We start from the raw sequence: 12,362 nt of genomic DNA on the forward strand, positions 1-12,362 counted from the left end.
TGACTTCAACTGTTACTTTTTTTTCCCCTCTGAAATTCTGGGGGGAGAAAACATTTTATTTTAAGCATTTGGACTAAAAGTTCCCTAGTTACAGTCCACAAAGCACTAGCTGGCTACTGCTTCTCATTTGCTGTTGCTTAACTGTATTAAGAGACAACTTAAAAACAAACCTTTCCTAATCAGGATGAGTTTCCTTTATCAGCAATCTACCGACATGGAACTACATATAATGAGAAATCCATATAATGATATCAGATATCACAAATGAGACAGGAACTGCTTTCTCAGCCAACTGTTAGTATAAGAGATGATCTGTGTTCAGAAAAGTTTGCTTTAAGTAAATTTAATTCTCACTTCACAACACAAAAACTTGTAGAGTTATTTTTTCTGTGAAATCAATATAGAGAAATACACCTTTTCACACTATTCAGGTCCTTCAATCAACTTCAGTTGCAAAGAATGACGAAGCAAATACTAAAAGTAAAGACTATATATATACGCACATATATATATATATATACACACACATATATTAAAAAATCCAATAATTAATTTCTTCAGTCACCCTGAACAGAAACAGTGCTACTGTTTCAGACCAAAGGTAAATGTCTCTCTACTCATCTTTATGCCTGCAAAAATTATCATGAAGTAAATAACAACTACAGACAAAGAAAAGCCTCCTTAATTTTCAGAGCAGGATGATGTCTCTCTGAAAAAAAAAAAAACAACCAAGAAGACACTTTTTTTGAATGAAAGTAGAAAAATATTGTAAATGTACAGCATTATCAGACTTTCATAGTCGTCAGTGCTGAATTGGTATATGAATTTAATATTTGTTCCATCACTAAATTATCCTATTACTTTGCTAAGCAAAGCCCCTGATAAGTTATATATTTTTATATAACAAATGCATTCTGAAATTCTATTTACAGCTCAGCTACATTAATGTATTTTTATACACTGCTTTTTGTAAAAACTTTTGAGTTTATGTAACACATCGTACATTAGGAAACATTTATATGTACAGATACATATGCGAATCTTACCTAGGCTTGGCTAAACAGGAATTTACAGTGAACAAGCAGCTCTCAGTCATTTATTTGCTTTATTGATACTGTTTTGATATCACCAAAAGCCTTTCTATAAAACCCCTTTGCCCTCTGAGCTTGATTAAACCCTGGTGAAACCAAAGGAAATATTCCCTTTAGTGAGAAATACCTTAAATCCTTTCCTACATTTTATTTTTATAGGAATTACAGATCCCTTTCAAAGAAAGATGTTTATTAAATAAATAGTTCCATTGTCAGCTCTGCTCATGTGACTCCAAAGATGAAACCTTCTGCTCATATTCATTGAAGCCATACTAATTAAAGGTAGGAAGTTGAGAAACAGTGGCCACATTTTTAAGCAAATAATTATCTAATTTTGCTGATGAATACCAAATATTGTATCGTGTGCAACAACACAAGGGTTAGAGTGTGCTTGCCCTTAAGCAGGTGTGTCAAGTTGCAGAAATTATTTTTCTGGGATGATTTTAAACTGTGTTTACAGTGACAAGTACAGAGAGAAGTACGCAGAGTAGCTGGACACAGAGGTCTAGCTCAGAAACTATATATCTATTTCAACAGGCCACTAGACAAAAGATAGTAGGCACTGCTGGGAATCCAGGTATATTATTATGAACATGGCATAACACTGATGAGGATATGTCGCCGTGCAACCCTAATCTGCTCACACTCAGCCACGTTAAAGCATAAGAAAGGGGCAGAAGTCATCCATCTGACTCCAGTTATGCAGAGAGTTTCAAAGTCTTCACCCTTATCAGCTGAAGCCACACAGGGAGGAAAGGAAAAGCAGTGTGATCCTGTCTGGGGAGGTTCTCAGCAGTGCAGGAGAACTGTCTTTTTTATCATCATCATCACCATCATCATCAGTATTTCTCTTTTCTATTTTGCTCTCACTTTTCCAACCCTTCAGCCTCACCACCCATCTCTGTCTGTGTTTCTCCCCACATGCCAGTACACTTTTAAATCAGATGCCACTGCTATTTTTTGCTTTGGAGGTCTCCATGCTGTCTGGGAAAAAATTAAAGCAGAAAAGGGATCGAAGAAAGAGACCAGTATATTGTATTAAACCTGATGCTAATGTTTTCCTGCAGCATTGCCAATTATTACTTAGAACTGTATATCCTGTTCTATTTGATGTATTTTGACTTCTAAGGTCATAGGAGACCCTTGACTTCCTATTTTATATTTAAGCACTTTCATTCCTCAGGGTATGGAGACAACCTTACACATGTGATCTCTGTGTGAAAAGTAAGCAAATTAATTAATTCTACTTTTAAATCTTGTAGTTTTTCAGCTTATGCCATAAAGTTAAGACAACCTAAGACAGACAATTCTTTCCAAACAAGTACCGAGTGACCACTGGCTATGACATTGCTCTTAAGCTTGACAGGGCTTGGGGCTTGCAAAAACACCAAACACCTTGAGTGCTGTGAGAAAGTCTCTATTTAAGACCTTATTTAAAGCATAATCATCAGCAGATAGTTTCCTTACTTGGTATAGCATGATAGGTTCTATGCTGTATCCCAGTATATCAGCAAACTCCTTGGCAATAACTGTTTTGCCACAGCCCTAAAAAGTTAAAAAATATTAATTAGATTACATTCTAAAGATCATGGGGAAGAACAGAGAATAGAAATTTAAATTCTTACTTTTCCTCCAATTAAACACATATCTTTAACCATATGGGATTGCATCATTTCTGCCAACAGTTGATTATGGCTGGAAGTCCTTATGAAAGTATCTGATCGAGAATGATTTTTTAACATTCCAGTTCCAGCTGGAACCTATAAGAGAAAAAAAGTAAATCAAAATGCTAAATAAGCTATACTGTGATAACACTAAGCTTTGTGTGAACTAGGTTATGCTTGTCCAAAACTACTGCAATATTTCGCTGATAATTGTCATCCATCAAACTTGAACTGTCACTGTCACAAAACTAAACCCCATAATTTCTAATAGACAAACTCCTTCACCCACTTTTCATTAAAAAAAATTAACAAAATGTGAATCAGTACAATTACAGCATTGGGGTAAGCAAAGAACTTCAGGCTGTTCATGAAAGAGACATATAAAAATTCACCAATATTCACTGCTCATCAGAGAAACATGGAAGAGATAGAGCAATTAGTATTGTGAAAATCTCAAGGAACTACTTTGACTAGAACTTAGGAGAGATTAAATTGTTCACCACGTTAAGGCTCTTGCTCTACATTTCCACTTCCCGCTCTAGTCTGGAAACTCTTTCACCTGTAAACTTCTTATGCCCTCCTGTTCAGAGAGCATAAGAGAGGCCAGAAGTGCTTTCAGAACATATCACCTATACATAAAATGAAAACAAAAATATTTGCTTCAGAAAAAAAATTAATCAAGTTCCTACAGACTCAACTCTTCCTGAAAAATTCCCATTTGTTGTGATTCCCCTCTTCACTTTGTCATGGTACAAACTCTCTTGTGGTATTCCTCACCAATGTTGTTATAATCTCTCTGACTCCCACTAATTCACCTTCTTTACAGACTCTCTAGACTCTCCAAATTCAACATTAACTTCAAATTCTCAGATCAGCATCTGTTTCCTGAGTAAGAACTTATTTCACCACCTAGCAGGCCATAAACTTCATTGGAAGAAACTCAAACTAATCATATTTGATGTGACTACTTTGTTCCATTTTCCCAACATCCTGTGTCGGAACATTACCAAGCACTCATTAGACTTTATTTGAAGTGTAAACAAAGACTGACTATTGTTTTTACAAAAAGAAAAAGGGAAAGCAGCATTAAGAGCATCGTAAGTACTCTCTGCTATTCTAATCCAATAAAACAAAAAAAAACCAAAAAAACAACAACAAAAAAAAAATGGAATGGCTTTTTCTTTCATCCAAACTGTAATGATTCACATGGAAGAAATTATGACTTTATCTAGAAATAAAATCATGTGCATACATAAACTAATATTCCAGTATCTACATGCGTCTCCAATAAATACCATGTGTTATTCTACAAAAAGAAAAAAAAATTCAGCACAAATGACTTTTACTACCCAGTGTGTCAAATTCTTGAAGAGATGAAAACAAGTTAGTGTTTTTTAAAAACATATTGTAGTTTGATGAATACATAAATTCATACCTGGAATGTCACTTCTTTTTCGCCAATTTGGACAGTTACATCAGCCTTAAAGGGTTTGTTTCCATATACACTTTCTACTCTAGTAATCTTCCTGGGAAACAATTGTTTTTCTGAATCTTGAAGCTCAAAGCGCTGTAAAATTCAGGGGTGAGGAAATAAATTATTAAATACACCTTTCTGGTTTTTAGAACTGTTCCTTCTAAAATAATGCCAGAAGCATATTAATAATTAATTGCTTACAAAGTCCTAAATCCATTTACTTCAACTTTTACTGCAGATACCTGTATTCACATTCTTGACGACCTATATATTTTACATTTAAAACCAAAGCAGAGAGATTGTATACTTATTCAGACTGTAGTGACAGATATAAATTGAAAATGTCACATGGTAACTTTGCCAAGTCTTGGCCTGACAGTCTAAAATAAAACAAGAAATGAACCATAGCCTTTAGCATGTGTAATAATAAATCACCTATCTCTTCAGCTCATTATAACCAATTGTAGATTTAAACATCTGACTACCAATAAAAACAACCAGCAAACATTGCATTTACTTAAGCTTTATAGCTGCCTCATACAATGAAAATTGAGAACAACCTGTACAAATTAAGCCTTCAGCATGTTCTGGGTATATCAAGGACAAAACAGGATGTATGTTTTCTTAATCCTCTTTCAAGCATTATATTGTTTTTGCTGTACATAGAAAGCATGAAAACCATTTAAAAACCTTCAGTAAGGAGAGTAATATTGAGGCCTTCATGCACAAAAAAAGCTAATAGCTGGAACTACTGAATTCATAGAGCCATTTTATTCAACAGAGTGCAAGTTGAGTAAACAAAAGAAAAAGGAGTACAGCTTATTAGAATTCTTAGAAAACAGAGTTTTTTAAACAGAATTCATTAACGTAAAATCACTCTTAAAAGGCATATAGTACTATTACTACTAGGATTCATGGCACTGCCTATTAAAGTTCAAAAACAAAACAGAGATAGATTTTTACAAAAGCTTTTTCTCTTCATCACTTTGTAAATTCCATTCTGGAACAAAAGCTTACAAATCCACTATGTTTAAACATGTATTTAAGATAAATGTGCTTTAGTAAAGGGCTGCACCAAATTATATTCTTATTGTAACAGTGAGTCTACTTCAGATGCCATTAAATTCTTAGACAAAAAAGAGAGGACAGGAATGCCTACTGAGTACTATCTCCAAGTATGATTCTAAGAAACACTCCAACTATGATTCTGTGAAAGCAACCACCAAATGTTCTCACTCTTATCTTCATTAATAAATTGCAATATTCTTATTAATTTAATGGTATTTTGGATAGAGTCAAGGGTGCTTATATATAAAATTGCCAACTGCTTGTACACTAAATCCTTTACCAACAAGAGAAAATAACTGTGAGTGAGCAGGATTATCTGCACCAGCAGACACTGGATACTGGGTTACAAGGAATTACAGACAGCAACAACAGGACTTGCGCACAAAGGTCTTAGGAGTTTAAAATTTCTAAGGTGTTTTTTTGATTGGTTGGGGTTTTTTTGTTTTGGTGGGATCTTCTTTGTTGTTGTTGAGGGTTCTGTAACATTTTAGACATTAAGTCAGGACGGTGAAAGAGGAATGTCTATGTGCAAATTGTTACTGAATTTACACAATCTACACAATTTACAAAAATCATCTAAGTTAATTTGAATTTATCACACGTAATTACATAGATGTTGCTGAACTGAATACTCTAGTAATTAAACAACCTCACACCTCTAGTAAAAACCACAGTTACACCTGAACAGGAGCAGCAAACAAACTGCCTGTGGCTTTCAGACCAAGGCAGGTTTCTTTCACTCAGTTCTTCATTTTGATAGGGAGAATTACGAAAGGTAGAAATGGAATCAGAGTGGCATAAAATGGATGTACAACACATTAAACACTTCTGCTGAGCCAGAAACAACTTTCTCTATAAAATTTTTGAGCTGATAGCTGCAAAGGAAAAAAATATTTGTGGTTTGAGAGAACAACTACCGAGCACATTCAGTATCAGAAAGTGTAAGAGATACTTGGAAAGCCAGAAGCAGGCAGCCTCACTGACTCAGAGGAAAGCAAAAAGAATAGACCAGTCACCAAAAACCAGAGAAGTGGTTTGGCAGCTCATAATCATCAGGCACATTCTGCATGCCTAAGAACATTTGAGAAAAGGCAAACTGTAAAAGTTAGGGAAAAAAGGGGAATTCTGACCACTTGGAAGCATTGAACAATCGGCAATATCTCAAAATGGAAAATGCAAAGAATACACCAGTAATCCAGCTGGTCAAAGGATCAGAGAGCTAACATGAGCCAGAGCTGCAGATGACCACCCAGCTGAACCCACAAGGCAGCTAGGCTATTCAAAAGAGGCATGCAAAGGCTGGAAGATTCTCTGCATGGGAAGGAAAGAGAATTTTCCAAAGAACCAGAGGACTGAACTGCTTCACAAGGAGCAAAATAGGAACTGCAAATGCAAGATGGGATGGATTGATATATGAAGTCTGACAGATTCCACTACAATGGTATGTATTGGCACTAAGAGCATCTATTAATGCAAAACCCCAAAAATTATAAAATACTTTGGAAGGAGTAAGAGAGAAACAAATCCTTCCTTAGAACAAAATTTGCAACAGAAATATCTCAGAAGAGAAAAGAATTCTGAAGAATTCTTTCTTGTCTAGACATGAAATAGAATTCCAGTCTTACAAGCATTCCTATGTACTGTGAGGTATGGAAACAGTTTTCATTGAGGAGGTCAGGTAAGATTAAAATGAGTGTGCAAATAATACAAAAATGAGTCAAGGCAACAAAAAAACCTTTATTTGATATAAGATCAAGACAGTAAAGACAGAATTAATCAAAGCATGAAAAAATGAAGAAAAACCTCTAGGGATTTAGAGTGAAGCTAAAAAAGGATATAGGCTTAAAGTGAGTTGCTCATTTATTAAGACAAATCTGTTCTGTCTGCATTTTTCTAAAATCTCATGGAAAGATTCTCCTGATTAGAAGGTAATAAAACCAAACAGTGGGCGTTTCCAACACTGTGAAAAAAGGCGCACAAAAGGCATGCGAGAATTAAAAGAGTAAACCCAAAACATTAGATAAATCTCGAGTAAAATACTAAAAGTTTATGGCACAATGAAGAAATAAGTACAGAAAATGTGGGGCTTCTTATTCCCCACCATGCTTAGCCTACATGCTTAGCCAATCAGTTTTACAAAAACCTCTCAGTTGCATACAGAAAAGAAAACTCCAGTGCTGTGGGAAACATGCTCAAGCTTATTGTTTGACAAAGTTTAACTGGAAGCTGTTTTCCTTGAAAACAGTGATCTCTCCATATCTCAGTCTTGCAGAGAAAAAACATAAATACTTTTTAACTTAATTTTTACCATTGTATTTCAAATATTCATCTGTCAGTCAAAATAATTTCTCATGCCAGTATTTCATGAAAGTACAGAATAATTTTAAAGACCAAAATTCCAACCAACTCATATTTTCCTTTAACTCAGATCTTCTTGTTAAAGATCATCTTTAACAATAAGAATACAAATTGACACAGTTGCAGAAATTGACAAAGTGCAGAAACTTCAAATAAGGGTAAACAAAGCCAGATCATCAGCAAGTTTATTTTGGTACTTTTGTCCCGACTGTTGCAAGCTAGTGAACCAATGAGTGCTGCAAACTGTTGCACTTGTACAAATGCTTTTGAATGTTAAGCACCTCTAAAGACCACTGCTGATGCTGGATTAGTGCACAATCCTTAAATGCATTTTTTTATGCTAACTAGTTTGAAACAAGGAGTTACATTAGTATCAAATTAAAAAGTTGGTTGATGGACATCCTTTTTTTTTCAACATTATTCCAGTGGGATCTCACCAGAGGGGAATGGAGGGGCAGAATCGCCTCTCTCAGCCGACTGGCTAAGCTGCTTTTGATGCAGCCCAGAGTACAGCTGCTTTTCTGGGTTCAAAGCTCACATTGCTGGGTCATGTCAAGTTTCTCATCCACAAACACTCCCAAGAAACTACCTTCACTCCCAGAGAAGGTATAAGTCAATATGTCACATTATTTCATTACTGAGAACAAGAATTACAAGTAATGCCTAGATCTTGATGTTGCCTCAGTAAGCAAGCTGCGTAAGGAAAGGATTTCTCCAAGCTGAAGATAACATTTGGGAAGACAGTGCTTGAAGAATATGATCTCTTCAGGAAACGCACAGCGGCTAACAGCTGCCAAAACTACCTCTTTGGCATAACCCACAGGCTATCTCACCTATCAGCTCCAATAGCTGACTGGAAGGGAAAATATCCTGAAATTAGGGTATATTATCCTAGATTACTACATCCCCATATCTGCCTCTGAGTGTGACACCTAAACTTTACATTCCTTTATCTGAAATGTGGGGTTTTTTTCTTTAAATGTCAGCTGAGGTTAAGAAGTGATTGAATACACAAATTAATCCATCAATGCCAACACACTTCCCGTATTTTTTGGTTTTTTTCAATTCTTGTTACCACCCAGTTAAGATTAGCATTTCCTTTTACGCAGAAGTATTCAGTAGCAGTTATTACCTGGACATTTTTAGGAAACCCATAAAAAAGAGGAGTCTTGCTTCTGCTAGACTCTACTCTCTCACCATTCTTATAGAATGCAAAAAATAACCTCTTATTAAAATTTATACAGCTCTGGAGCTGCTATTATTATAACATCACTATAAACAGATGTTCCTCAATACAACCAGTTATTTTCTGTATTTCTTAAGGTTCATTGCCTAACAAGATTTGTGGTGCGCAAATAGAATAAAATTTCAAATAAGATTATATGTATTTGTTGACATAGTAAGTTTGTGAAGGTAGTGATGAGGAAGACTTTTTTTAGAAGAGGAAAATTGACACAGAAAAATCTATGAAAGAGGTACTTAAAGGGAGATTATTATTGAGAAATAAAATTTTATGAGCCAAATCAATCTGTCTTATACAAGAAGCAAAAGCATGCACAACACAAAGTTAAAGAAAAGAAAGAGAAAATTAAGCTGACAGTGTAGAACACAAAGACATTCACCATCTGTAACTGAAGGAATAAACAAAAATGACAAAGTATTTAAAATAAAGGTATATTAAACTAGAAGTGACTGTTACTCCTCTGCTAACAGATAACAGTCTATTTATTTAAACACAGATGATCGTTCTTATAGGCAACTTCAGCCATCCCAAACTGTGGTGGAAGGAAAGCATGACACAGAACCACTGAATGGTCAGGTTGGAAGGGACCACAGGGGGTAATCTGCTCCAACCTCCCTGCTCAAGCAGGGTCATCCCAGAGCAGTGGCACTTGATTGTGTCCATATGGTTCTTGAAATCTTCAGTGATGGAGACCTCACAACCTCTCAGGGTTCCAGTACTGGGTTATCTGCACAGTAAAGAAGTTCTTCCTCATATTCAGATGGAAGTTCTGTGCAACAGTTAAAGGCAAGTGACAAATGACTTCAGGTCCTGGACTTCAGGCCATACTGGCTTATTCAGAGAAGTGGCAGGTAGGACCCCACAGGAGTCAGATGTGACAGTTCAGAAAAGCTAGCAAGTCATTCAGGACAACCTTTTAATCAAATGCAAGGACTATCCATCCCAAAACTGAGGAAGACAAGTAGCAGAGCAGCCCAATTACACAGAGAATACAGGACTGAACTCCAATGCAAAAAGGAAGGGGGAGAAGAGGGAAAGAACGCATCAGCAGGGATGTCAGGCAAACATTCCCCTGACACATAAGCTTGGTTTTAGGGAAACCAAATATTTGCTAGCTACAAAGTTGGTTATTTCTAAATATGAACATAGAAATAATAGCTCATTTTCAGGACTGAAAGAGCTGGTTAAAATGCTTTAATGCTAATTTTCACCAACATATGTAACTGCTACAACATATTAAAAGTTAAAGAAAGATGACACTCAGCTTAAGTTTTAAAAGATAAATAAAATAACCCATCATAATTATAGGTTTTGTAAGCTACTATTAAACATGGACAAATTGACAAAACAGATCTGACCAACAAGAAACAACAAAAGGTAACACCGACCAAATCCAGAGACGAATACAATCTATAATCATGCAGTAGTGAATGTACTTTGTACACATGATATTTACAGTCTTTTTAGAATCTTCTCAAAGATGTCAAATGCCAGAGGTATTTTTTAAGCATTTGACTACCTTAACCATACAAGTAACTACTTTCAAATTAATTAACCACTTATTATATAATGAGGACTTTTCCATAGTCTTTAACTGAGGTTTAAATATTCCAAAGATCCTAGAAGTTAGACCTTTCACTATAATGAAATTAACTAGTTTATGAGGGTTTTTTAAAAATACTGTTATGAAAGTATTAAGCATCAGCAACAATGTAGCCATTTAATTTACCTAAGATTTCTGGTTTTATACAGAAGTAATGAAGTACCACATCCTGGGGTGACTTTATGATGCGGAATTGTATCCCCATTCATCTGTTTAGCCCAGAAATAAGTTCTACACCTTTAAAACCAAATCGGTGAGCAAAGGGAGGGAGAAGCATTGGCTTCAGTTTGTGTGTGCTGAAGCTTTGTTTTTACTCCCCCCCATTCCTCACTCTCTCAGTGCATGTTGTCAGCAGCACAGACAGTGGGACAGGGCTCTCCTTTGCTTTTAGTTAGTTTATAGCTAGCTGAGGCAGAGACGTTCCCCGGACTGTCCTGGGTTTTTTTGTTTTCTTGGAACAGTTCAGCCCTGCCCTGGACTGAAAATCCAGAAAAACACCAGGAGCTCACGCCTGTGGCCAAGCAGGGCCTGGGACACAGCATTCCCCAGTGCAGGAGGGACTGATGAGAGACTGAGCGAGCTGAGCTGCAGCCCATGACAAGGACTCTCTGAATTTGCCATCTCTTCAGAACAGCAAGAGGTTCCATTGTCTAATATTATTCACTTTTCCATGTTTGTGAGTACTTTGCTTGTTAAATAAACAGTTTTTCTGCTTTTCTCAAAAGTGGTTTACCGCCCGAACCATTTGGGTGAGGGCCACTTGAATTTGCTTTTTAGAAAAGACCACTTCTGAAGTTTCCTCACAAACTTTGCCCTAAACCAGGACATACCATTAAACAGGAGAACTACTGCCATAATCCATAACTCCCTAGAATTATAATATAAATATATTGTTTAATACTTACTTTTAACATGTCTTTGACAGCAGTCCTGCCTTCCTTCCCAAGGAAAAGATGATAGGGGTAAAGCCGGTCAATAACATACTGGACTGACATCATAGGAAAGGAATCCTAATTCAAATTTTAAAAAATTGAAAAAATTATTGGCTCATTCTGTCACCAGCCATTAACCCAAAATTCTGCACAGCTTTGAACTTAAAATAAGACTGTAGGGGGAATATACAAAGCACCACTACAAGCAGCATTCAACTAGATGGCACTTCTCAGGTGTAATTAATTACAATTTAAATGTCCAAAGTAGATTAGAAGAACTATGTTCTAAAAATTATTTTCTTTCCTGTGCATATATGGAAGCTAGTGACTGGCTCAGATACCTAAAAACAAATATGGCCAAGAGAGACAAATCCCACCACAGGTAAATGAGTTTCACAGTATTACTAGAAAAAAACCCATATGACAAGAAATCTGTATTTCAATAATTACACATTCACAGCAATTTATAGTATTTAATTTTGATTCTATTATATTGTACCAGTTCTACTTAAGAAATCAGTTGATAGAAATTTCTGAACAATTTAATTAAAACTGTGCTGTTTTGAAAAGAGTAACTAAGTATGCTTGCACTTCCTACAGAGAAAAAGCCCAACATTTTTTTTTTTACTATCTCCCTGTTAGATTTAAGTACTCCTTTGTCAATTGCTGCCTGAACTAGAAACACATTTGACTCTGTTGCTGTAGTAATAAAGAAAGAGAAATGCATTTATGACTACTGAAGACACCATGCATTTCTTCCTGGTAGGAGAAAGGCATTTCAAACTCTTTCTCAACTGATTAAATATTGATCGGTTGCTTCGAAATTGACTTACAACTTTTTAAGGACTATTTGTGTGTAACACTAGTGGAAAACAGTCATTTGACTGGCACTATCTTTTTAAGCCCTCATCAAAGAAATAAAATTAACT

At 35.7% G+C, this 12,362-nt stretch overlaps 1 protein-coding gene across 1 annotated transcript in view; it reads right to left on the bottom strand.

The window, feature by feature from the left end:
• VWA8 (von Willebrand factor A domain containing 8) overlaps positions 1-12,362 on the bottom strand; it is a 183,338-nt gene that overhangs the window by 128,344 nt on the left and 42,632 nt on the right. Inside the window, exons 9-12 of the mRNA XM_041407213.1 lie at positions 11,407-11,511; positions 4,191-4,322; positions 2,717-2,851; positions 2,559-2,636 (exon numbers count right to left, since the gene is read on the bottom strand). Coding sequence (XP_041263147.1) covers positions 2,559-2,636; positions 2,717-2,851; positions 4,191-4,322; positions 11,407-11,511 — 450 coding nt within the window. The remainder of the gene's footprint in view (positions 1-2,558; positions 2,637-2,716; positions 2,852-4,190; positions 4,323-11,406; positions 11,512-12,362) is intronic.

This window comes from Onychostruthus taczanowskii, unplaced genomic scaffold, assembly GCF_017590055.1.
Source record: "Onychostruthus taczanowskii isolate IOZ18803 unplaced genomic scaffold, ASM1759005v1 scaffold26, whole genome shotgun sequence".
NCBI classification, from domain to species: Eukaryota; Metazoa; Chordata; class Aves; order Passeriformes; family Passeridae; genus Onychostruthus; species Onychostruthus taczanowskii.